Source organism: Excalfactoria chinensis, chromosome 8 (genome assembly GCF_039878825.1).
Source record: "Excalfactoria chinensis isolate bCotChi1 chromosome 8, bCotChi1.hap2, whole genome shotgun sequence".
Lineage (NCBI taxonomy): Eukaryota > Metazoa > Chordata > Aves > Galliformes > Phasianidae > Excalfactoria > Excalfactoria chinensis.
The window spans coordinates 24,178,393-24,205,552 of NC_092832.1; the positions used below are offsets into that span (position 1 = coordinate 24,178,393).

General features: G+C 43.8%; 2 protein-coding genes across 2 annotated transcripts in view; one reads left to right on the plus strand and one right to left on the minus strand.

Annotated features, from left to right (window-relative positions):
* The window catches only part of C8A (complement C8 alpha chain), a 32,957-nt gene extending 14,558 nt beyond the window's left edge, over positions 1 to 18,399 (plus strand). Inside the window, exons 11-12 of the mRNA XM_072343622.1 lie at positions 499 to 692; positions 18,356 to 18,399. Coding sequence (XP_072199723.1) covers positions 499 to 650 — 152 coding nt within the window. The 3' untranslated portion in view covers positions 651 to 692; positions 18,356 to 18,399. The remainder of the gene's footprint in view (positions 1 to 498; positions 693 to 18,355) is intronic.
* On the minus strand, positions 4,495 to 21,005 carry C8B (complement C8 beta chain). The gene is made up of 12 exons (XM_072343623.1): positions 20,317 to 21,005; positions 19,061 to 19,199; positions 18,139 to 18,280; positions 17,147 to 17,288; positions 15,883 to 16,015; positions 15,077 to 15,274; positions 13,391 to 13,631; positions 12,026 to 12,154; positions 11,553 to 11,716; positions 9,718 to 9,871; positions 8,453 to 8,521; positions 4,495 to 7,008 (listed from the first exon to the last, which is right to left on the minus strand). Exons 1-12 carry the CDS (start codon positions 20,406 to 20,408, stop codon positions 6,857 to 6,859), a joined length of 1,755 nt encoding a protein of 584 aa, XP_072199724.1. The 5' UTR covers positions 20,409 to 21,005; the 3' UTR covers positions 4,495 to 6,856.
* Positions 21,006 to 27,160: the final 6,155 nt, after the last annotated feature.

Sequence of the window (27,160 nt, forward strand, 5' to 3'; positions counted from 1 at the left end):
GGTCCTTTTGCTATCCCCGCATCGCAGAGCTCAGTGCTGTCCCTTCATTCCCAATGAGGAGCTTCAGGGCTACTATGAATCCTCCCCTCAGCCCCCTCTGCTCCAGGTGGGAAGCACAGCTTTTCACGCAGCTCTAAGATCCATTTTTACTGTTCAGATTAATAAAGTGCCCAAGCCAGGGATGAAGGCCAGCTGAGTAAATAAAACACGACAGTAAATGACAGCCATCAAGCACTCCCATCATTCAGAAGCACCGCTATAATCTATAGTATTGAACATACCTGACATCTCAGTCTGTACTGTAATGAAAAAGCCTCAAACTGACCCATCTACAAAGGGACAAGTGGGCTCCACAACAGTGAGGCTGGGGGATATTTGTCCTTACTGCCTTGCTTGGAGGTGGGGGAATTAGCACTGAGAGAGCTGCCAGCAGCCCTTTGGGAAGCCAAACTGCAGCTCTTCAGGTGAGAAAAAGATTATGATTTATGTCCTATGCAGGCACAGAGACAGATGGGCGCTGGAGCTGCTGGTCATCCTGGACCCCGTGCCAGTCAGGCTCACGGCACCGCAGCAGGCAGTGCACCAACCCAGCCCCGCAGCACGGAGGAGCACCCTGCGTGGGGAGAGATGTGCAGAGCTCCTCCTGCTGAACCCAGCATAGCTCCAGAGACACGAGCTCTTAAGCACTGCAGGTATGAAATACATGTGCTAGAACTGTTTGCTTGCAGAAATGTCTGTGTTTGCCTTTGGAAAACAAATTAAAAGCTCGCAATCCTTGCATTTCTATGCAGTTGGTATTGATGCATGTACCACAAAACTTTGGTAAATTGGGGCACTATCAGGTTCTTATGCCTATTGGACAGGGCTGTGTCCAATGCTGAGCTGCATGGAGGAAGCTTAAGCCCAAAGAGGTTCAAAGAGCCATTGTGAGACGTGAACTCAAAGTGATGAAGATACTTACATCAGTAAAGAAAGTAACAGAGAGGCCAGAAGGAAACCATTCTTTAGGGGATGCTCACATAGGGGCAGACTGCTCCTCTTGGACCAGTGATGGGCTGATTTGCACATGGACATTTTATTCCCCAGGCATCCAGAGCCACAGAAGTTGCTTCCGGGCTGCTTGATTTAAAGGTCTTTTCTGAACGTAAGGCATAAATCTCAGCACAGGAATACATGTGGTATTGAACTGCATCCAGAGCCCACAGCTCAGCCCTCTTAATGAACTGCCACAAAACCCAGGGAGGACAGAAGGCAAGCGGCACTTCATTTCACTGAGCTTTGCATTGCAGGGAAAGAAGGGAGGAAAAAAGCCCTGAGAGGCATTATGAACAGCAACAAAACCTCAAAGCACAAAGGAGCACTTCTACATACATTTGAATGGCAAGTGGGAGTAGAAAGGAATCGTGGTTTAGCGCAAGAAATTGCTCAGCTCTAGCTCTGATGCTTGGAAATGCTTGTTTTTCAACAGCACGTCGGTGGTGATTTAGAGGCTGACATGTAGCTGATGTAAATCAGTGTAGCTCCTTCACTGCGGCTGATTTATGCTACCTGAAGACCCGGACCCATATTTTCTTTTGTGTGCACATTTGCCAAAAGATGATTATTTTTTTTTTACTGCTTCTTGTTTCGCTTGAAAGTGAAACTGCAGGCTCTTTTTTTTTTCCCCTTTGGTATAAGAAAATAACAAACCGTGTTGTCTCAAACACCAAGATTTGATTCTTCAGTGGAAAAATTACCATGACGTGTTTCTAAGATGTGGGTAAATGTGTGACAAAGCGGTGGCCTTTTTGCCAAGCCTGCTTTCCCCAGGTAAAGTCTGCACTCATTCAGAGATGGATTTGCTCCCCAGGGTTTGGATCTGATGCCTTCTACACTGAGAAAATGCAGCAGCATGAAGAGTCCCTTGATATCAGTGTGATTTAGGCAGCCCAGGGGAATGTGAGCAAAGCAACAGTTTCCCACTAAGGTTTTATCAGTAGTCCTTAGCATGGGGCTGGAACATTATGGGGGACATGATCAGTGGGTACAGGGCCGATGGGCTGATGGTTGGATTTGATGACCTGGACTTGATAAAGAAAGTCTTTACTGTGAGGGTGGTGAGACACTGGGACAGGTTGCTCAGTGAGGCTGTGGATGCTCCCCCCCAGAAAGCATCCAAGTCCAGGCTGGATGGGGCTGTGAGCAACCTGGTCTAGTGGGAGGTGTCCCTGCCTACAGCAGGGGGTTGGAACTGGATGATCTTAAAGGTCCCTTCCAACCTAAACCATTCTATGACTCTGTGCTCTTAGAGGTCTCTTCCAACCTTACTGATTCCACGGCTCGGTGATTATGTAGGAACATGAGACAGTGTTCTCACATCCAAAAGCATTTTGTCTCATGGGTGATCCTCACCTGTTCACAGGCTGCTTGGGACAAAGCCCAAGAGCAAATGAGAGTCAAGGTACCACGGTGAGTTTATGTGACCAGGGGGAAGAAATTAATGAAGGGAATGATTTGCTGCTTTGGAGGTTGGAGAGTGGAAGCCTGTGGGAAGATGACCTGCAGCATCACAATTGAAGGCATCCCTGTAAGGCCGGAGAATCACCACAACCAAAGAAATACAAGTGATGAAAGAACTGAACGTGAACCACCACCAATCCAACACCAAGAAAGGTTGGGCAGCAGCCCCTTTTCTCTGCTCACCCAGGACTCTGGCATCTTCCTCCCCAGAGCTCAGAGCAGGGAACTGCAGTCCAGGGAAAGGGAGAAGCTGCCCATAATGTCTGTTTAAAATAATAATAATAATAAAAGAGACAAGAAATAAAAATGATTACAAGCAATTACACATTTACAGTGCCAGTCAAAGAAGCTAATATTTCTCCTGCTGAAGTGGCCAGCATGAGAGCTGTGCTAGATGAGATAAGTAGCAAAAACGTACATTTCTTACTTAAAGTGAAAGCTTAGAGGGAACAATAACAGACTGCGGTTCCACCCTGGCTTTAATGAATGGATTTTCCCCTCTTGCACATTGACATACATTTGATATAGTTATTTATCCTATATATTTCTTGCGGCATATTTCCCAGGAGACCTTGTTTATCTCCCTCGTAAGTACATGATGGATGTATGGTGCTTTGGATAAATGGTATCACAATCAGATATCTTTATGGATATAGGCAAACTGGGTTATTAACAAAGGAAGGGCAGAGAAGAACCAGTACACAACAGAAAACAGCAAATGATTGATGACAATACACCTGAAGGTTGCAAGGTGCAGGCTCCAGATAACCAGCTAACAGGAGAGGAGATAAGGGCAGTGCCTGAGACAGAGCTGTTTCCCACCTCAGGGTCAATGTCACGCTGGCTGCCCCAATGCATGCATCCCTCCCAGCCTGCTATTTCACAGCAGCTGAGGACTGCCCACCGGGAGCAGCTCTGAGATTGTTGCCTTCCCCTCCATACAGCATTAATGCCCTGCCACAGGAGAAAGTAAAACATCAAATCTACTCCAAACTGCAAAAGACAACAGAAATGGCAAAAAGCAGAAGATGAAAACAAAAGAAATGCCAGATCCTGGGGAGTTTGGGGGGAGGCTGGCATTTGTTGTGCTGCATCGTGCCCAGCACAGTGAGAGTCTAAGTGCTAATAATGGTAGTACATAATGGTAATAATTGCTGTCTTCATCTCTAGTGTTGTTGATTTACACAACCAGGGGGTGTTAAAATAGGATATAAAAGGAAATCTGCAGGCATAATTTGACCTGAAAGCTGGCGATGTGCTTTGGTGCTTATTGGGCTGTATTATGAGTACTGCAGAAGAACCCACTGTTGGCAATCTGGGGACCGTTATCACCTCTACACCGACTTGCTGGGTCACTTTCAGTGCAATCTCTCTGCCTCTGTCCTTTATTTTCTCTGTAAAGCAGATTTCTGGTTTATATGCTCTCAAAGGCCTGGGTGGGGACAACAGCAAGAGTGCTGCCAAGTCACCCAGCTCTCCTGTCACACCAATGCAAGGGGTCACAGATCAGCTGCTGGGCCATGAGCCAACCTGGTGGCAGCCTAGACTACGTCCCAGCTTCACAAGGGAATGAATCCCATCTGGAAATCAGTCTGACCCATTTTCAATGTTAGCTGCAGTAAGAATCAGGCTGTTTTTGTGCTGGTAAAGTTGGACACAGAATCACAGGGTCATTTAGGTTAGAAAAGACCATCATGATCATCAAGTCCAACCATCAGTCTGATACTGAAACCCATCACAAAACCATGTCCCTTAGTGCCATGCCCAACACATGTCTTGAATACCTCCTGGGATGGGAACCCCACCACTTCCCCAAGCAGCCTGTTCCAATGCTTGAACACTCCCTCTGTAATGAAATTCTTCCTAATGTCATGACATATCAATCACAACTTACCAAAAATACTGTTTCTGGAGCTTCTCAAGCCACGTTGACTGGATCCATCACATATCACAGCAGCAACGTCTTCAGGAAGGAGGTGGAAAAAAAACAGTTTTCCCTGTTTACTGAGTTTATTTTTAGCATGCAAATAGCAATAGCTTTGGCAACCAGTCAGTATTTGTGCTGAGACACAGGTAACAAAAGCAATGGTACAGAACTACCACAGGTTTAAGGAATCATACAGTCTTAGAATGGTTTGGGTTGGAATGGACCTTTAAGATCATCTAATTCCAATGTAATATTGTAAACCCATATTAACATGGTGCATCTGGTCCAGAGTAGGAATAGAATATGAGATGCACTAAAGCCCATTGAGACAAGAGTCTTAGCCAGGAAAATGGGTTTAACCAGCAGAGAACATGCACGTGTCGTGACTGCAGCCTTCTTGTTTTCACACCTGGGTTATTCATGTCAACTTGCACGGAAAGTGGAAGTGAGAAACCCCAGTAAAAGATAGTACCAAAATTTAATGCATATCAAAATGAAACAATAAAACCTTCAGCAGAGTATTTTTTATTACCCTCCGGGTCATCGTAAATTGTTAGCTAGTTAAATCAAGGCACAAAATCGCAAGGACAAGATAAAGTTATGTCCTTTATGGGGGGCTCGTGGAGCCTGTAGGCTTAGTATGCATCTACTACTGAAATGATAGACCAGGTAGGCTGTCCTGCTCATTTTGAAGACTGACTTATCTTTCTTCCTTCAAAAAAAAGAAAACCCCAATCCAAATCCATATATACAAACTCAGGCATTTCCACTTCAAAAAATCTGGGCTTTCCTGATAGGGGTCAGGCTTTGGGTTGCTGTATTTGGCTCTGCTTGCCATGGCAGTAGATAGATGCACTATGACCATGAACCAACGCACGCTGCTTCCACAGTGCCCCTTTAAAAACCACAAAGAAAAATGCAGACAACATTAGCAGTGGCCATGACCCTGAATGAGGCACTTGGCAAATTCCTACCACACAAAAGACATAACAGTTACACAGGGATGAAGGAATGTTGTGGGTTGGCAGTCCAATTACATATGTAGCCCATTATGAGTACAGAGCGAGCTGCTTTTACATATACACATATGCAATGTGCTCATCCTTTCTTAAAGCTGTCACACAGACCTCTTCGATAAGCGTGGAGGCGGCAGGAGGGCTAAAACTAAATGCACGTTCCATTGTTTAGATGTCAGAGAGCCTGAGATGTTCTTACAAGAATTGCATTTAGACAACATCAGTCTGAAAGAAGAGAAACTGCTGATATCAACCCATCATCACCAGCATCCTTAAAAGCCTTCCTAAGAGTGACCTTGCTGATGTTAGAAGACTCACAACACTCACAAATGACTTTGCACTGGTTGCACTGTTTTCCCAAAGCAAAGCTCTCTTGTTATTTTATAGCATGCCCCAACAAATGTTTGCATAAAAATCATTAAGTACCAAACAAGCTGGAGGAGGAAAGTCTCTGGATCGTCTGCCCTCAGTTGAGTCATTAAGCAGTGCACAAAGACACAAGTTCCTGTTCTGTAGGACCTGGATCATGATGCATGGCTTCAGGGATGGTAATAAAGGGAAAACATTTTGCTTTGTCTCATTGCATAGCAAACTCTCTCCATCTCTGATGACTTAACCTGCAAACAGTCATCTCTGTTGCCTTCCCAAAGCCCAAGGCAACAGCAGAAGGAGCAGCTGCTTTCCCATTCCCCATCCCAGTAGCATCCCTCTGTCCTTCCCTGACCTCTCCAAGGAAATAGTATCTGAGTGTATCAGGGTGCACTTAGTATGCCTGTGCTGTTTCTTAATGCACAGGAGGAAGCTTGTCTCTGGAGTAAGAGTACAACTGCTGTGCAGTTAGATAACAGTACCTCAATATCACCAGACTGTGCTTCGTAATTTGGGCTTCACTCCTTCAAGACAACTACTAATACAACAATTAAGTTAAATACCATAAATAGGGAAACTGGGGTAGTGGCTTTGAATGTCACACTAGATACTATAGTGCTCACTGAGATTTAAACTTTAATATGCTGTATTTTGCTCCATGCGATACAGCTGTCTTCATAGAAATAGTAGCATCATATGAGTGAGTATTCTGGTGTAAGATCAGTCTTATCTCAATGGAACGTTCAAAAATAAAACAGAAGAACTTAAAATCAGGCAACAATCTCTACCAAATAAGGCAGGAGATACAGCCTGTCCCTATTATGCCATAAAGACACAGGAAAACTATGAAGAACAGTAAGCACAATCAGAGCACAGGACAACTGCAAAGCATCTCCAAAGCTGCGATGCTACCAATGCCTTCTGAATGCACTGGGTTGAGATAAGCAGAGCAAAGCCAACTTAGCGAGCCAGTCAGGGCAACACCTTCCCGCTCAGTCTGCAAGCTGGTCACCATGTGCAAACCGAGTTCTTAATGATTTTCCCTCTAGCAAGTAACTGTTTCAGTATCTGGACCCGAACATGATGAGCCGCCGTTCTGCGGTGCAGGGTTGTTGCATTGCCGCCTCCTTGTTCGCTGACCTCCTGAGCACGGAGACCAGCTGGCCCAGCAACCCCAGTTTCCATTAATAGCAGCATCTGGAAAACAAAAAACCAAGCCAGAGAGGACTGTCAGAATAAAGCAGCTCTTTCCATGGGCAGAGCTGTCAGCTTCCATGAATCATATTTCACACAAACAGCTCTGCCCCATCCACACCAGCACCAACGCTCTTGAGTCATTTACAGCAACACTTTTAAGACGTTTTAATTCTCTGTTCAAACTACATTTTGTACGTCGAGGACAAGGAAAATGCATCCATCAGATTTATTTTTGGTTATGGGGTGTTTCTCTCTCTGACCTAATCCAACCCTAACTAAGGAAAAGAGCAACTAAGCTCGTGTCAGCCACATTTTGAGGCGTTAGGGATAATGTCAGCACGTTCCCCTCCAGTGAACAACAGCTTGAATATTCAGCTTTCTACCTACTGCTTTTCCTATTACAGTGTCTTCTTCTGGACCCTGAGCATGTGAGTGACAGAAATTCAAAACCCTGAGAATCATGGAGCTGAACACAGGAGCGACACGGAAAAGAAGGAAAGGGGAGTGAGAAGGGAAGTTTTATGCTGACAAGTGGATGGATGTGAAGCTCTGGGAGAGTCAGATGTGATTACATGTGTGCTAAGCAGACCGGAACAAGGTGTAAGTGACTGCACAGTTTAAGATTGAACAGACTGGCTTAGAAACACCTCCAAAATTGACCCTTTGCATGATGTAATCTTGGCATACAATGCATTTCAGCCTGGCATTGGTAGGACACAGTCATGCAGAATGAGAACTGGATAAAAGACTGTAAACAAAGAGCGGTGATAAATGCAGTGCAGCAAAGTGTGGGATGGTGCCAGAGCTCTGGCTGCCTGAGATCTAGTATTACTTAGCATCTAGATTAATGAGCTGGAAGAAGTAAACAAAATGATTAAATTCACAGGCCATCCTAAACTAGAAGGAGTCAGAACATCAGTCAGGAGACAGCGCCGATACAAAGCGACCAAGAATGCTTCAAAACAACATAATAAGATTTTAAGATTAAAATGCACAGCAACATATATAAAGAAAAACAGTTTGCAACACATGGGCTGTACCGAAGGGAAGAACTTGGGAAACTGAATTGCTGGAGGATACCCAAGGCCTGATGTGGACTGTAAATTAGGAATCATAGAATGGCCTGGGTTGAAAAGGACCACAATGATCATCTAATTTCAACCCCCTTGCTGTGTGCAGGGTCACCAACCACCAGACCAGCCTGCCCAGAGCCACATCCAGCCTGGCTTTGAATGCCTCCAGGATGGGGCATCCACAGCCATCTTGGGCAACCTGTTCCAGTGTGTCACCACCGTGAAAGCAACTCTGTGTGCGCACAAACAAAAGAAAATGAAACTTAAGAGCATGCAGGGAATGAGCATCTGTCCCCTTTGCAGGGCTCTAACCCTATGCCCTGGGCTGGACAAAGTGCAGACAGCAGCACAGCCCTGTGGGTCCCACTCACCTGTCCTGCTGGGGGTCTCACAGGCAGTGCCACGGCGGCCCAGGGGACAGATGCACTCACACTGTGTTCCTGAAAGCGAGCAGAGATGGTGGGGTTACAGACTTCAGTTATGTCACATTTCCCTGCAGTCACCTGTTCCTTCAGGGTGCTGCAAGGGAAGGGATAGATAGTGATTTCTCTGGTGGTGAAAGAATAAAGCAGCAACAAAGCAGAGAAATGGCACTACGCTTCTGCCCCACTTGCCTCCTCAAAAAGACCCCTGCCCCTTTGCAGAGAGATTTCATGGCAGGGTTGGATAGGAACAAACTGTGCATCTTACGCAGAGGAAAAACCTGCCTAACCCCACTCAGACCTCCCAGGACCCGCCAAGAGCTCCCACTTGAGAAAATAATGGTCATTAAAAGCCTCTCATTGAGAACACCCCACATGAAAGCCAACCGATCCCAATCCTGAGAAGTTATTGAACCAAGGGTAATTATGAGACGAACCCTTAAGTGCTACAATCAGCTCACTGGTACCTGAAGCAATCGTTCTACCTTAGGCACATTTAGATGATAACGAATCTCATCAGGACTTTTGCAGATGCAGATTGGAATTAGGCACTTGAAAAAAAATGGCCCCTCTGTTAGAAGCCCTCATTACATCGTATATCTCTGTTTAGGCAGAGGTTTTCATTCAGTTTGATTACTTTCCCCCCTCATTTTTAAATCACAGCCTGCTTACAAAGGAGGACAGCTTCTATTAGAAATGGGGGGAGGTGATGGTGCTCACTGTGCTTGGCACTTACGTGGTGCTTTTCATCTTCAAAACACTTTAACAAGCACTAATTAATGCTGAGACAGTAGTCACTTCTCTGGGATGATGGAAGCAAAATTAAAAGCAAAGGAGGAGACATCGAGGTGTTTTTTTTTTTAATACTTAATTGAGACAGGAGCAAAATTCTGCATGGAACTTTTGCAGATAAACCCTTCCATTAAAAAGGTGCATCCTGTGACTCCACTGTGTTGACTAAAGAGAAGCATTCTACAAATAAGAACCAACCAGTGGGAGGTGTCACCGCTTATAGCAGTGGGGTTGGAACTAGATGATTTAAAGGACCCATCCAACCCAAACTATTCTACATTCCTATGATCTTCTAAAACCCCATTTTAAAAGAATATGACAGGAACAACTGAAGAGTTGATGACTTGCTCAGCCTCCTTCCTCCCAAAGATTCCCTGCTCACTGCTGAAAGAGGCTTGAGAAGTGGGGTGACATCCTCTTACCTTTCAAAACCGGGATCCCATTGCCTTGGCATGGAGCGCAGCGACAGGAACTGGTCTCCAGCTGAAACTCATCAAGAGCCCGGCGCAGATTTTCTTTTATTGTCATCGCATTAGCAAAATCAGCTGGAGTCACCAGCTGATACAGCGGCTGTACCTAAAGGGATGGAAGAAGCAGCAATCCACACAGTGCTCAAGATGGCGCGAGCATGTTGTGGCTCAATGGGAGCACGGCTGGTGAGGGAAATGAGGACCTTGCGGTACATGCCCCAAGCTTCCCATTAGTATTCCTTTAAACCCAGTAAACAGCATGGCAGCACGGTCAGGAATACTTGCAGGGATCCTCCTCTTGGTTTGTGACACCAACAAAACTGCAAACGCAGAAGGAGATTCAAAAGCCCGACAGCTGGTTGGAAAGTTCCATTAAATGCCTTCTTACTATTTTCCTGATGTTGATATTTTGTTAATTTGCTGACAACTACTTTCCCTCTCTCCAGTTTAAAAACCATCCCCCAAAGCCACCCAGAGAAATCTCCCTCATTCCTCATCCTCAGGCACTCACGTTTGCACTTTTAAGTGTAATCACCTCTGCATTCCAAGGCTGAGTTTTCTCTTTATGAAGGCAAAATATGGGCCTCACAGCCTTCCAAAAAGAGAAGATCATGATCTCCAAATGCAGCCACTGCAGATGGGATCGGTAGTAAAAGATACGGGATGTAGAGCACAGTGAATGTGCTGTAGGAATCAAGGAGACTTTGGCCTGCTCATTTCTTTTACAGAGAGCAATGGAAAGTTCACCATGCCCTACAGATAAGCAGTCACCCACTCTCTCACCAGTGGACCCATCCCAAATTCCCAACCCTGCTATAGGGATACCTGCCACCGCCATACAGCAAAAAGCACGAATGATCCCTGAGCTGCTATTACAGTCTCAAGCTTCTAGAAACAAGAGAAAGCATCAATAAAGAATGCTCATCTCCTGCTGCTGTACATTCCCTCCTCATCAATTATCTGTGATCCATACTTCACTTTTGGGCTTCAGCTCATACAAACACGGAAATATACTGAGAGTGACCTGCCAAGTCCTTTCCGCAGATGATTTATGAACTGTTTTGCTTTAGGTTTCCCTAACTAAGCATCCCCAGGCTGACATTTAGTTACAGTCTGCTGATACTCTTGATCTCTGAGCCCCGCAGGGATAACAGTAGGTAAATGAAGGCTTAGAGATATCAAATCAAATCATGGGGCAGCCTGACCACCGATGCCAGGAAAGGCAAAGGACACCACAATTTGTTGTGGGAGAACTTTCTGGAAGTGCAAAGCATCACATTTACATTGTCTCCTTCTGAAAGACTTCCCAGCATCTTTCTGGAAGGTTCACCTACAGGGCATTAGGGGCTTGGGGAAGGCAAACCCACTGCAGAAAGCACCAGGCAGGCACCAGAGCATCTCTCAATTACTGTTTAAGATTCAATTACTGTTCAGATTGCAGGAAAAATAAGTAAACGTTGCCAGCCATACTTTAGATAAGTGATACGCTGCTGAACCAGAAAATGGATGGCCTGCTGGATAGGAACTAAGTGATCACACTGGCATAACCAAGTTTGAAGGAGGAAAAGCTGTTCACTTCAGTCACTTTCAACAACATTGCCCTTTTTAATGCATCACAACTTTGATTTTCTGAGCACCCATCCATCCTCAGAGCAACGATGCCAATGCAGTTCTATCGGTAGTCCTAAAAATGGCCCTCTAGAAAAACATAATTCTCATTTATTTGAACACGCTGCTTTCAAAGGCACTGAGCTAAGCGAGGCTGACCACAGCAATGGACTCAATACCTTCAGCTTTATGATCTCAGGGTTGTATTGCACAGCATCCCCCCACTCCTGCATCAGTGTGGCTGTTGGCAGGCCTTTGTTAGCCAATGCCGTAATGTGTTCACTTGCTCCCCCACGAACAAGGGCGATGAAGTCTTCCACATACTGCTTTTTGGAGGTGCTGTCTGCAAAAAAAAAAACACATTTAGAGAGTGGGGGCTGGGAAGAAAAAGGCCACAGGTGCTTCATACCTGATGCCCCTTCTCCTACACTGCATGTCCTGTGCCCCTCCTGCTTGCTTGCAGAAATACTCTCATCCTCTTCTTCCATCCCCATCCCTCCAACAGGCAGCAATAAGGCCTGCAGGTCCTTCCACTGCCCAAAGCTCCTCTCCACCCTCAGAGAGGAAATCTGTCCACCAGGCAATGTGATGGGATGTTCTTTCTGCAGCGACACTGGTTAGAAATGAAATCACACGAGTGGTTCACACCTACCTCCAATCTCCTTTAGAAGGGATTTACAGCCTTCTGCATTTATTCCAAGAACCAGAGAGACAGCTTTAATAGTTCCACTGAATTTAAAGCCGTGCTGCGCGCATTTCTGGACGTCGCTCATAGAAAAACCTTAAAATGCACAACAAAACATTGCAGTGTTTTTTTCATGTCCTTCTATGCAGAAAATAAACACTGAAAATATATATGAGGGAAAAAATGACAAGGATTAAGCCTTCTTTGGGATAACTGGCAGTATGAAATTAGTAGTATGAAATGAAGTCCATGGTTCCTAGAACTCTAAAACAAGGTGCAAATGCCTGGTGGATGCTGAAAGGAGAGAGTTGTTACAGTCAGCTCAGCTGCACTGGGCTATGCAGAGCAGCAGCATGAGGGAGTCTGATCTGTGACTTAAAACACCTGTGCCAAGGACACAGGACAAAGGACTACATCCCACCCATCCCCTCCATCACAAATCAGGTTTGTTAGGGGTAATGCTTTAAGTAGCTTTTGTCCCCATTTACTAGCTCATGCCTCCAGTTCTTTCCTGCCAGAAGACCCTTAATTGTTTCATGTAAGTTGCTCCATGTAAATTCTGAATCTAAAGTCTGTCCCTCTGGGACATATCTGCCTACAGCAAAAACCAGCAATCTCCAAGCCAGCAGAAGAGCAAACAGACTGAGTGTCGCATGTGGCAGTCCATTAAATGCTTTCACAAACAGACAACGAAGGCAGTTCCTCACTTCCATGCCAATGAATAAATAAGAGAGTGCAGCTATTGATTAATGTCACACAGCTCTCTCTATCCCATGCAACAATCATCATTTCTTGCAAAAAAAAAAAGGAAACCAGAGTCAAAGAGCAAGAGCAATGTCAGGCACAAGAGTCACCCAGCAAATTATTTACTGTTTCTTACATGCTGGAAAAGCTCTTGAGGCTAAAGGTGTTTCAGAACCATCACTTGAAAAGGCAATGGAAAAAGAACTCAGGCTAAGGTTTCAAAGCTGGCAGAAATGTTAAGCTACATGGCTCTCATTCATCTCAACATCATGTCAGCCCCCAAAACGTGTAGTCTGAAACACTTGCCACAGGGCCCTTTCTGTGAACAGGCAGCATCCATACTCGAGAGCTAGATGGAGCCCGTGATGCTGAGCACGCTTTGAAAAGCACTGCTTTACCCAATGCTGTGGAAACACTTTTAATTCCCTATTCTCTGTATGGGTTTTCTTGTGGAGATGCTGCTGGCTCCTTCCGGCACAATCTCTTCTTTCCTCAGATCTGAACCATCACTGGGTACACGCAGAGGGGTTTCCCACTGAAAAGCGAGGTCTGGCCCCAAAGCCTTTCACAAGCTTCAGATGCACATACCTGCCTTCTGGAGCTCTTTGCTGTTCAGGACTAACGTATATTCATAGATGCCACCAACGGTAGCCTCAGTGATGTAGTGTGTCCCATAGTCTCGGTACAGCTCTCTGTATTCCCCATAGCTGTACTCCAACGGGAGCTGATGGAGCCTCTGCAGAAACTCATAATGCAGCATCAAGGCTCGTGTCTTCAGCTTATATACTGCCACAGTCAGCTCAGAACGGGCGTGGAGGAATTTGCTGGACTACATGGCATGCAGAAACACAGGAAACACACATTTATAGGTATTTATAAGAATATGTATGCATGAACATGTATTATATCTCTCTTTTCTGTTAAAAAAAGCCATCTGTCACATCCCAAGGATTTTGTGTCCAGTTGTTTGGGCCAGCAGTCACACATCGAGGGCATTTTCAGTGCAGAACACTATGGCTTAAATAACAGAACCAAAACTTAGCATTGATATTCTTCCTGGGTATCTATTACAAATGCTTCTCCATATACCTGTGATCTTGTCATGGGAAATGTCACTTTGCAAGAAGCAAGTGCAAGTTTAATAGCAACAAGGAATGCTCTGCCATTGCCGAGTGCACTGTATACTGAGAGACATAGATCAGCAGTACTATTAAACCACTGACAAGAGCTAGGTTTGTTTACAGCAATAACAGATGAAAAGAAGAAATCAAATGATGTTGCTCACTAGCTCCGAATGAATCTCATAAAACAGCCCTACGAGTTACAGATTAAAGCCTCTCCAGCCAGCTTAAAGCATGCATCAGATCACAGCTGTGACCACATCTCTGAAGATGAGACTGGAAGTGATGGTGCCATCCTTATTTTGTACTGTGTGTGTTTCCTCATCTGATGAATGATGTATTCAGCGGATAGGCTGCATCAACCCAAGTCAAATGGCATCTGTTAGTCTATAGTTAAGCTCACAGAAGGCCTGCCAGCAGTTTTCATTCCATGTTACTGTCAAGGCTACCCTATAGTAGAATAGCGTGGCTTTGATGCTTGAACTACCATTTACCCAAGTGGCAGCTCCTGCCTTCCTGAACCCACCTAAAAGAGGAACAGCCCTGCACATGTGATGGCACTGGGCAGCTGTCTGGACTGCTTAAAGGTACAGAAATCCCAAAACTGCAGAAAATCCTTTTTGTCCCCAACGTCACCCCATTACTCAGCATACCTCACCATAGGGTAGGGGAACTCTGGGCTTCATTAGCTAAACCACAGCTTGATCTGTGCAGGATTTCATCGTGTTGGTTGCACCCATTCACCTCCTATCTCCCAGACTGCTTGCAATCCCATTTGTGCATCTACTAGTGAGACTGCTGTAGGAAGGGGAGGATGTCTGCACTTATTTCCATTGTGATTTCGCTACAAACACCCAAATGTGGATATCCAGCACTGACTGGGCAGACTGCATGCAACCATGGCTGACTGTAAGGGTTAGGCAAGCACGATTCCAGGCAGATCTGTGAATGGAAAAGCTCCCGGGTGTTGCAAACACAAACCAAGGTGTTGCAGCCTCAGTAAACGTTTGACCAATAAAAACTGCAAAATCCAATCGGGGGAAAGACTTCATTTATCGCGGTCGTGGCTGCCGACCTGAGGATGGGGATGCAATCAATACACACACAAACACAGAAAATGTGTTAGAAGAGATTTAAGTGGAGCAGGGCTTACTGTTGAAGAAAATCTTTTCATCCTTTGAATGAACTTCTTGAACCTGCTGTCGTTATTACTGTAACCGATATCAAACAGATTGGGTATGCTTATACCAATGCTGAAGCTTGACTGCGAAACTTGTGCCTTCAGGACACTGCTTTCATAATCTGAGAAGGAGTCGTATTCAGTCATTGTAAATTCATATTTGCCTTTGGTCTAAACAGAAAGCAAAAACAATACATCTTATTTTCTGCACAGTGAATGTACACCTGAAGCACAGGAAGGGAGAGCAGCTACAAATATACTCGTGAATTAATGCTTGCACTTTGAAGATGAAAAGCCTTGTATAATTGCAAAGCACTATTATTATTAATGCTACTTCTTCGGGAAGAGCTGATTTACAGCAGTAGAAAAGCTACCACCTCCTCCATACTGCGAGGATTGGAGCCTATTACTTCATATGTCAATCTTACACAAAGAAGGTGAAACGTAGGCATCGATGAGAGTAGAAACCCTCAGAGGAAATGGTTTCCTAATAGACAACACTCAAAAAATATCAGGTTTTGTAATAGGAAGGATCACAGGAAATTTGCCATCTATTCCAGTGCACCCGAATCTTAACGTATGGGCACTGCTCCAAGTCCATTTAGTGCACGTGGTGTGATGATATTCTGGAAGCTGGGCTAAACTCACTCTCGTCCCATTTGATCTCAAGAGTTCTGTAGTTCTTTATGAAACCATTTAGTAATGAAGCTTTATCAGCACTATCCAGCAAATTTAGTGGAATATGCGTATGTTTATCTACAGAAGGATATGACACATACCTCTGGTGTATAGCTTTCCACATTGTATGGTTTTCTGAATCTCACGTCCGCAATGTAATGGGGAGAACATCCCCCAGCATAGTATCTGTGATCAAGAACTAATCCTTCCAAGTTTTTTGTGATGATATTTAACCTGCATGTGAAGCATAATAGCAGAATATTGTTTATGACTGATTCAGGGTTACACAGCAAATAGCTTGGATAAGAAAGGCAAAAGGGGTGCTTGTTGGCTGATGGTTCTTTGTTACTTCTTTACTCTGAAACACCAACAGAAAGCTCTGCCTCTTCCATTGGTTGATCAACTCAATTCCTCCAGAGAAAAACTGAATGCCTAACAAGCAAGGCCTCTGCTAGATCTGCCTCTCCTTGTTTTGGGGAGAGAGACTTGCACAATAATGACACTGAAGCTGTAAAATATTAACTCTGATTTTAGAACAAACTGAAGAGTAGGGAAGTCCACTAAAAGCAAATTACTGAGCAACTGCAGCTTCAAAGAGATGAGAAGCATGTTCCTGTAATTGTCCGACATTATTTCTCATTTTGATTAAACTCAGAAGCACTAAAGCATTAGCAGTGACATGCACAGCAGCTGTATCTCCTGGGACTAAGTAGAAAATTATCTTCTTTTTTTTTCCTACAGTATGATTTCTTTTCTTATTTTTTAAGTAAAAACCATTTTTCTTTTTCCCGCAGAACAAGAAAAGACTGTTTTCACACAGTATGACATTAGAAAAAGTTGCCACGGTCTTAGCCAGTAAAAGATGGATCAATCTGAACGCAGATTAGAATCCCCACCAGGTTGGGGTTTGTAACCCTGCCCTACTCAGGCAAAGGACAGAAGTTCCACCACCTCTTAGTTTCATGGCAGAAATCCGTGACATTTTGACCCACCAAAACCAATACCTTGTGCAAAAACACAAATCCACAGACAAGAACAGATTTTAGGCAATACAACACGCTGGTTTAAATCACTTGTGCAAAATAACTGGAAGACTGAATCGCTCCCACTCATGGGATCTCTACAGAGACATGAAAGAAATGTTTGGATTTGCACCTCACTCTTCACTCCCAAGTTTTGGCAGTACAAAGCTCTCGTTGAAAGACTCATGGAATCAATAATGATTTCCCACTAGGCTTTGGATCAAGACCCTAAAGGGAGTCTGACTGGAACTCCTGGATACAGCAATTGCCATGGCTTTTCTCTGTTCCATGTCTGTGCCTGAAGCTTCGTTAAGAAAACATCTCATAAAGATCACCAACTTACCCTTTGGCCAGATTCTCTATTCCCCAGTATTGCTCCATCTTCTGGTCACATTTTTTAAACACTTTTTTGCAGTTTTTTTCATCTGACTGGTCTCCACAGTCATCATCCCCATTACAAAGCAGCCTCCGTGCAATGCATCTCCCTAGGAACCAATAAGAACGTTGCTCGGGAAAATATTTATTATCATGCTTACAGGCAATACTGCAAAATCACAGTCCCCTAACACAGAATTTAGAAATAAAATAAAATAATGTAACATATAATTCAAGATTATTAGCTGGAAAATATTTCCTCTTGATCTGCATGAAACTGTACTGCATCCAGGCCTGGGGCCCTCAGCACAGGAAGGACACGGAGCTCTTGGAGCGTGTCTAGAGGAGGCCATTAAGATGATCAGAGGGCTGGAGCACCTCTCCCATGAGGAAAGGTTGAGGGAACTGGGCTTGTTTAGCTTGGAGAAGAGAAGGCTCTGGGGAGATCTCATTGTGGCATTCCAGTACTTGAAGGGCGCGTATAAACAGGAAGGAGGAACATGCATTGATAATGACAGGACAAGGGGGAATAGTTTTAAACTGAGACAGGGGAGGTTTAGGTTAGATGTTAGGAGGAAGTATTTCACACTGGAACAGGTTGCCCAAGGAGGCTTTGGATGCCCAATCCCTCGAGGCATTCAAGGCCAGGCTGGATGTGGCTCTGGGCAGCCTGGTCTGGTGGGTGGCAAGGATGCTCAGCACAGTTTTTGTTCTTGCCATCATATCCACTAGTGCTACAGATTTTACTAACTAGTTTTTGTTTGGAGATTTTGAATGCATGCTGCAGACTGACTGACGTTGGCTAATAGTCACTCAAACTCATAGATGCAAACATAAAACAGCAATGGATGGACATGGACTAACTTCAGCCAGCCCTGCCAACTCTCGTAGAAGGAGAAAGTTTAGAGTGAGGGTGTCAGAGACATCACATACATCATTCCTCCCTCCTACAGCCCTTACCTGTAACTGCACACACAAAACCTTCACACCTGACTTTATTTCTGCAGGGATTATTGGTAACACAGTCTTCACTTTCGTTGTCAGAGTAATCACATGGCTCTCCATTGAACTGAGATGGTTGTTCCAGGCGGGCAAATCTGTACTGTGATGAAATAAAAAAATAATATATATTGATTCGAGTGCACAGAAATGGTGAATTTGTTTTTTGATTCCTTAGTTAAAAAACAAAGCAATGTTGTGCTGGTGGAGATCTAAGAGAAATGGGATTGAAAAGTGGAGGCAAAGGAGAGCTATGCTGGTAACGTACCTCATTTCAAACATTTCTAATCTGGGACAGTTTTAATTTTACTAAGCAAGGATTGGGAATTGGAAGGGATGACAGAAAGTTTGCTTTTATCTGACAGTTTGTTTAAATGTGCCTGACAGCACAGTGTGGGCATTTGCAAGAGTGAGGAAGGATTCGGTTACATCTCCACTCTTTCAATTAGCGCTGGTAACAACATCCCTTGTTATTTTCTGTCAGTGTATTTACTTGGCCCTCTGTATCATTAGGGATTTTTTTCCGCCCACAACACTGCTGTGAAGCAGTCAATTACTCCATCCAATATGTTAGCCCTCCTTCTTTTTGCCCAGCTTTTGAGATTAACTCTTTGAAACGAAGCTTCGCTCTTCCCAGCTCACATCACCAGTTATCCCTAGTTAAGCCTGGGAATGGTTTCTCCAGCTCATTAGCAGAGGTCCCTCCAGCAACAGGGATTTTGATGTTCACGCTCCTGGGGTCATTACCTTCATTTGATGTGGCTCCTCGGGCAGGGAATGCTCGCTGACAACCAAGGAAAAGCATCTTAATCCTGAGAGGCACCACATGCCTCTGTGTCCCGCAGGGGACCATTAGGGAGGACAGAGATCCTCAGGCACTCACCCTTTTCTTCTGGCAGGGATCACATTTGCTCCATGAGGACCAAGGGGAGAGCACGCAGTCACGGGGTTGGGGTGAGTCACGTGCAGACCGGGCCTGCCTGCCGCTGGTGCTGATCAGCCCAAGGGATTCTGTTCCACTGCTGTGTTCAACAACATGAGAGCTTCAGCACGTGGAGCCATCATGCTGCGAGATCAGAACAGCTTGGCCACTATAAAACCGTCAAGGGAAACAGAACCCATATCCCAACAGCCTGGGCCACATCTCAAGCCGTGTGAGCCCAAGAGAACAAGTTGGCACAGTGGCCACCACATGCAACTCCATGGCCAGGCACCCCAGAAGCACCAGCCACAATGCAAAGGCCTCGGACACACTCTGCACTTTTGAAAACAAGGCTTAAGGGCCGCCCCTTGCCAAGCGGGCAATCTTTTCTCAAGCTGGGGAAAACTATTTGCTTTAGACACTATTGTCAGTACACAACAGATAGACATTCAATCACTCACCCCATTCATCCCCATAATTAACACGAACCCCAATTGTGAGCCTCTACTTGTCCCCCAGCCATTCTCACCCCACTACAAGAGCTGTCTCCATGGCTTCCACAATGCTGTAGCCAAATTTTTGCCTCATCTTTCAGCCAGATTGACTATTTCTGATTAAATGCTCATCCCAGATAAATTCTTCCTTCTAGTGCCTATCTAAGATGGAAAACATTGACAGTGAGTTTCCTTTCACGCCCAGTTTAACAGACAAGTTGCCCCCACTGTGTTCCAGTTCCTCCAACACATGGGATACCACCAGCTAAAGCTTTGAGCATGACCTAGCACCTGACAAGGGGCTCCCATTACTGCACGTTAAAAAATCACAATGAATAAAGGAATTACAAAAAAACTCATCAGCTCACCAAGGCACAAAATCAAAGCTCAAAGTTCAGTGAGCAGTGGAAATAATTTCATTAGATCAGAAATATTAGACACTGATCAACTGCAGCCCTATGAAATCCTTTCCAGCATGCTGTTGGGCAGCCTGAATGTTGGCACGTTGCAGGCACAACTCCACCTTACAACATGACCACGGCAATCTGTTCTATCAAATTCATCAGATGACTTACCCATACTATTTTTGCTATTCATTACAAAGAAAGAAATAGCTCAGGACAGCAATTATTTCCCCTACTAAGCCGAAGCAGACTGCTGGTACTGATTTTTCACTGTTTACCATATCACCCCAAGCACATCTCTTTGAAAATGTTTACTTACAGTAAGCAATGAACATTCAGGAAGCAGAGTGCAGCACAAAGCAGCAGCAGTTTGATGGGGAGCGGAGCAAATGCCATCCATGCCACAGTCATCGTGCCACCATCCCATCAGCGGGTCAAAACCAGCACGGCTCCAGTTCTGTACTGGAGGGTTTGGAAACAAACTGGCTCACCCCTCCATGCAGTAAAGAGCAGAGGACCCAGCACTTGGCAGAGGTGCAAGGTAAACTTTGTAATTGTTAATGCACGACTTTCTGCTGGCAAAGGGAAAGAAAGCAAGGGAGCTGGCCAGAAGCTATTTCAACTTTCATTTTTAACACTTCTTTCAGGAGGCAGAAACAAATGAATGTTTCAGCAAATGAAATGGAATACTCAAGACTTGGCAAGAGGGAAGCAATAAGGGAAATGAAGTCAGCTCTCGAGGAACAAACTGCAAAATTAAGTATTTATTTCTGCTTTTGGATTCTGGTTTGTCACCCGGAGGAAGGCTGGGAATTCCTCTGCCTGCGTGGCAGCTTAGTTTTCTCTCAGACTAAAACATAGGCTCTTTCTCAGAATGCCCAAAGTCCTGAGGCCACGGGCAAGAGGTGTGATGGGGTATTGGCTTCAATAGCATAGACAGGACAGAAAACTCTGCAAGGGCTGCTGTTGAGAACTCACCAAGCCACACTTCTGGATGAGGAACCTCAAAAGCTCACCAAACTCTTCTTCATTCATCTCTTAAGGCAGCCTTCAGTCTCGCTGCTTCTCACTTTGAGTACAGCTCCCTTTGACTCTTGAGGCAGAACAGCCTTCCTCCTAATGCCTCCATTTGTTTTAATCTGCCACAAGCATCACAGAGGCAGAAAAACTCTCCACATCTGCATTTGCTTGCACAAAATATTACATTTTGTTGTGTTTTCTGGGAAAGCAGATGTTTTTGAGGAGACATTCCTGCACTGAGCGCTCTGGGCCAAGGCTCAGTGCTTTAATGACACAAGGAATAAATCCATTTGAATTTGCTCATTATGGGAATGATGGATGCTGTATATAAAATCAATCATACTCACTGACACAATTCAAAACCGGTCTCAATGTAATGACCCGGGCAACTGTGACACCTTAATATGTCACACCGATCTCACAGATGGCACCAACTCTGACAGACAAGCAAGTGGCTTCTAGTTTGGCAGCCTGGCAATGATCTAACAGAGAGAAGGATGCAAACTGATCCCTTGTAGGACATTCATCAGAACAGAAAGTTTCCATTGCAGGCTGAGGTTTCCCACTGAATGTCACTGAACAAGGCAGTCAGTAACCAGCAGCCTTGTCATCTCCACATATGTAGAGTGAACCAGTAGGAAAGATGGCTGAGAGTGAGCAAAGCTTTTTGTTTTGGCCTTATTTTTTGTGTTAAATGACTTTGCCCCCAGATTAAAGCAAGATGTGCTTATCTGATACAGCTAGCTTAACCTTTGACACAATTGACTTAACTGTTAATCATTTACAAACAACAAAAAAACTCCTCACCATCACTTACTTACAGGAAAGACCTCCCCATTCAGATGACTTTGCTAGCTCAGAAATGTAGTGCACAACCAATATTGCAACAGCAGCAAAAGAGAAGCTACGATCAGAAGCACAGAGCAAGCTCCAGACCATGTCTCACAGTGCATGGAGATTGCTCCTGCTTGCTGCCATGCTGCTCATCTCTGTTCCTCAATTAACAGAAAGGCATTAGGTTAAAATTGCAGCAGGGACCAACGAGGAAAAAGTTCCTGCATATTAACCTATTTTTTCTCCAAAGAAAATTGAATGTCACAACCAGACTTGACAAATTTCATGAGGACAACTGACACTGGTTTCCCACCTCCATTGGTCTGTGGGGCAACGTTGCCTTGTAACACTGCCCACGTCCTCCCTCCACAATTCAGTTCCTTCCTCATTGCTTGCTGTAATAGCCAGGCTGCCTGCTGAGCTGCTTTTCAAACCTCAAAGCACTTAGCCCTTGTGGAGGCTAAGTCACTGAACATGGGTTTTAGCACATTTGAAAACGAAGACTTGCTAAGCGTCCATCATGAACACCGAGCTCTCAAGTGCAATGTATCCTTTGCAGGGTTCATAACAGCAGTGTTAAGTTTGTAACCCCTTGCTCCTGTAAATAAAACCCATACAGTTTCACCAAAGGCAATTCTTTTTAAATGGCAGCTTTCTGCCCAAAGAAAAGCTCTGAAACATATCAGTGATGAAAGGCCCTCCGTGGGAAAGGTCAGATGGGAGCAAGAAGCTGTTTATGCCGCAGTTAGTGGTCAAAAAGAGCTTCTATTTCTCTTACTCCAAGAAAATCTTTTCACTCCCTGCTTCATAACTCACAATGTAATTCCTCCTGCAGAAGAACACAGCTGGCTCATTCAAGAGGGGGCTCTCTTATAGATATTAATGGGGAGGACCATAAGGTGGCAAATACATGACAAAGTTTACAAATAACAGAGCCAAAGGGACACTTAGAGCATTCACTCACAACTGACTTTGTTGCGCTGCCGTTTTTGTTACTAACACAGCCATTTTCTGGTGGTCAAACTCACCTCCAAACTAGAAACTGCTTCTTTGAAGAAAAAATTCTACTCTCATAATCTAAATAAACCTTGACACAGAGCTCTCTCCAAGCCCCCATCAAGCAACTGCTGTTAAGGAACACAGCGATGCCACAGAAGTTTTACTCTGCTGGTGCATGGCAATAATTCCTCATAACCCTTTATTTTCACAAATGTCTGGGGCTGAATGGACATTGATTTGCTGCCCGTTAACATGTTTTTCTTTTAATCTATTGTGATATCCATTCTATTCTGCTTAGGGCTATTTATAGAAGTGGTGCTGCGGGAGCTATGAAACGGGACTGAAAAGCTGGCAAATTGCATCAGGTCTTGAAAGACCTTTTAGGAAAAAAAAACATACTATATCTGAAAGCCACTTGATTGGGTAACATTTGAAGCTATTCTTCCCGCAGAGATTTTTCAGGTGCTGATAAAACATTTTAGAAGTGACAGATGAGCCACGTGGCAAACATGCGCATTGAGATAAGACTGTTTAAAGCTCTACAAACTAATAGCTGGACAATCGTTTCACTAATAGACCCTCTATTTCCTGCCTCCTGTAGGATCATTTTAGAAAGAGACGGCCATTACAGTCATCAGGATATCGTATCAAGGTATCTCCCCATATTCCTCACTGCCATGCTGAAATGTATAATTTGGTTTCCACACGCTTTGATACAGCAAACAAAGAAAGGGGAAAAAAACAATCACCCTTTTCTGGTTCCCCATATCAGCTCTCTGCTTTATCTTTGGCATTCAAAAAGGTCTCCCAAGGGCCCGAACCTAAAAAGTGGATCTGTTCGAGTAGAGCAGCTTGTGGAAGACCTTGGCCCAAGAGAGTTTGCTAAATAACATACAGATGATGTTATTTGTTGTAGTACCATGAGTGCAGAGCCAGGAAAAAAGGTACAAGTCCCACCAGTTTCCCATGCAGGAGAAGAATCAGAAGCCACAAGCACGGCATGCAACATATGGACAATGTTATGAACACAGTACACACGCTCAAGTGGAATAGATGGCTCAGACTCACACATTCACCCCAAAAATGCACTCTGTAGCAGCTACATGGAATTTGGCTCCTTTCATTTACCACTGTGTGTTTCCCATATTGGCTTAGAGAGACAACAGCAGACAATGAATTCGAAACTGCAGCACAACAGCAGTCATTCCCTTCACCCCCTGTCATTGCTTTGAAACAATATTCTTCTGGTTGAAGACAATACTTGCCAGAAAACAAATAAGTATGAACCTGACGGGACATGAGTTCTTTAGAAAGAAAATAAACAAAGAAGGAAATAGGAAAAAGGAAGAAACATCACCTTCAATCCAGCGTACACCTGTTGAGGTTGTGTGCTCCCAGTCTACACAACTGCTTTCCTTGAAGATGGTGATATGGGAACAAGAGGTCCATTTGAGTCCTTGCTTCTGCAAAACTGCAGGCTGATCCTGAAAACTGACTGTTAAATATGCTGCCATCAGTACAGGAGATCATGGCCCTCATTAACTTCAGGTAAATTGGGACTGTTTCTTCAACTAGTTACATTTGAGTTGGGCATTTTTACATACAATCAGCAGACTCCAACTCTGCTTAGGTTGCAGCAGCCCCTAATGAATGCAGCAGCATGACCTGCTGGACAGTTGGGGCGGATGAGAAAGGCATGGGGCAGCAAGGAGAAGAAACAGAACAAAATACACACACATACTTACAGCTTCTTGCATATAGACATATTTCACATTGAAATTTCGGGCAAAATATTCCGTACTTACCTTGCTTGGCAAAAAATGTTATTATTCCTCACTTCTGCAAGAGAAGCAACACCCAGCCTGTTTGAGATTAGATATTACCCAAATCGAGGCGCTTCTTTATCTCCTGTCCGAGATGTATAGCAGCCATCACAACTACTGGCTATGACAGGGATATCCACGCTGTGCTGTGCAAACGGCAGGACTTTCACAGAGGAGCAAAAGCTACGAAACAAACTTACTGAAATGACGCCTTTTTAAAATGTTTTTATTCATAACAGTATTACATGGTGTGTTACAGAAATTAATGGAAAAGTTCTAAAAACTTGTTGGGTTTTTCGTTGTCGTCGTCGTTGTTGCTGAATGCGTTATACATAAAGTTAAAAATAATGTGTCCGTATATGTTAACAAATGGTCATTATCTGAGGTAAAAGTTAAAGTAGGTTTAGAAATGTACTGCAACAGTCATTTTTTATCTTTCTCATCTTTATTAAAAAAATACGTGTCAGAATGCAGAAATAAAAATGAATGAGAACCACGGAGTAAACATTTTTGCAAAGAAGGTGCCCAGTACGTTATTAGATGAAAGGTTTTGTCAGACACTTGGATGACTACGATCTATCTCTTCATGACAGGTAAAGATCAAGAATCTACGGGGGATGACAACAGGATGGCTGGTGGGATTCCCTGGTTTTTAAATTTAAAGTGACAAATTTAGTGCTAGTGAAGGACGAGGGATTCAACAATTGCACAAGCTGGATATTCGAGTTTATCTACAAGACCGGTGCAGTGCAGAGGCCGCACATTCCTCTCAACTCAACAGCCCAATCGTGACCCAAGACGATGTAATTGCATGACACAACAGGTCAGAATTTATTTATCAGTGTTGGTAATGGTACGACAGCGGCCCATAGGGATGGCCCAGCTGTCTCCCATGAAACGCTACAATCCCAGCCTCGTTCCCTCTGCACCTATTTGCTGCAAGAGCTACAGAAATGATCTGCTTCCTACCGATACGATGTCAATGAATCCTCTGAGGCATAAATCTCTTCTTTTTCTTTCAACGTTTTACCCCATAACTGGAAATGCACTAATTAGACTGAACCTCAAATGTCTACGATGAGTCAAAATTGTCTTAGTTCCGTACAGAGGACAAAACCAAAAAGAGCTGCTGAAGAAATAAGTAGCACCACAGTGCAAATTAGGAAAATAGCCTTAAAATGTCCTTCGGAAACATTTTTACCTCTGCTTTTAATCCTGAAACACTCAACCCACCAGGTTTTAGTTCATCCTCTCCAGTTAGAAAACCAACCTTCCTTCTCATGGGAAAATAAGATTCGCTACAAAACTGTTTGCACATGTCTAAAGGATAAGCATCAAACGACCGTGAATGGGAATAAAAGCCCTCTTCTCTGCATGTTCATAGGTCTATTCACAGCTAATTTTTTCATCCACATACATTCTGCAACGCACTTTGCTCTAATTTCTCTAATTCAAAATTAAAGGTTGGAATCATGGCGTGAGATTTGGTTGTACACATCAACAATTGCCACCCCAGGTATTATTTTGCCTTCTAAACCATTTTTAGCTCATCAAAGAGATGAAGGAAAGCAGAATATTTATAACTCCAGGCCTATTTTAACCATGACAAAAATGCAAATTCTAATGTGTAAATTTAAAAACAAAATCTGCACAATAACCCTAAAAAACAGATTAATCATTTAGTTTCTTTAACCTTTTTCACTTTTTCTATTTTTTTTCTTTTTTTTCTTTTTTCTTTTTTTCTCTTTTTTTTTCCTTTTTAGTGTTAAACCACTAAATTCAATATACTGTAACTGCATAGGAACATCAGGAAAACACATTTGACCTGTATAACAATTCTCTGTAGGGCAAAAATATATAGATTCTTTATGAAAATCATGTGCTAAACGTATGAACCCAAACACTGCACTTCTGCTTCAGAAATGTAAAAAAAATGGAAGTTTCAAATTCTTTCATTCTGTGTGTAAACAGCTGGATGACTTCTATGCAGAGGTTCTGGAATCATAAAGGAATGCCAATGAAACGTGATTTCTTGTTAGTGGAGTACGCCTGTGTGAAGAAGTTACGCCATCAAATCATGTGTTCCCATTAATTTCGCTCGTTGCTGACAAGCTGACTGCCTTCAGCACATGCACTTGAGCTTCAGCCCATTACCATAAGCACGTGAGAAAACGTACGTGACGTGAGAACCACAAACTGGGTTTGCCACACCTCCCAAGCACTGCAACTCGCTACCTTCTCTACTGTGTAATGGCATTAGTAAAAGAATTCTCATAACATTGATATTTACATTAAAAAAAAAAACAACAAAACGAAAACAAAAAATCAACCAACCAACCAACCAAACAAACAAAAAAACCTGGCAATTTTCATTCAAACTCCTTAAAGCCATTTCCCCTTAAACATTTAAAGAGTTTAACAGTAAGATTTTTTTTTTTTCAAGTTATAAAATAAAAATCCCATTTGATTCTTTTTTTTTTTTTTTTT

Excerpts from the sequence above, each read along its gene's own strand:
- C8B (XM_072343623.1), bottom strand. The coding sequence starts at position 20,408 with ATGACTGTGGCATGGATGGCATTTGCTCCGCTCCCCATCAAACTGCTG. Across the intron at positions 18,281-19,060 it reads ATCCCTGCCAGAAGAAAAGG|TACAGATTTGCCCGCCTGGA; the intron begins GTGAGTGCCTGA and ends ATTTCATCACAG. Across the intron at positions 13,632-15,076 it reads TGAAAAGATTTTCTTCAACA|TCCAGCAAATTCCTCCACGC; the intron begins GTAAGCCCTGCT and ends CATGCCATGTAG.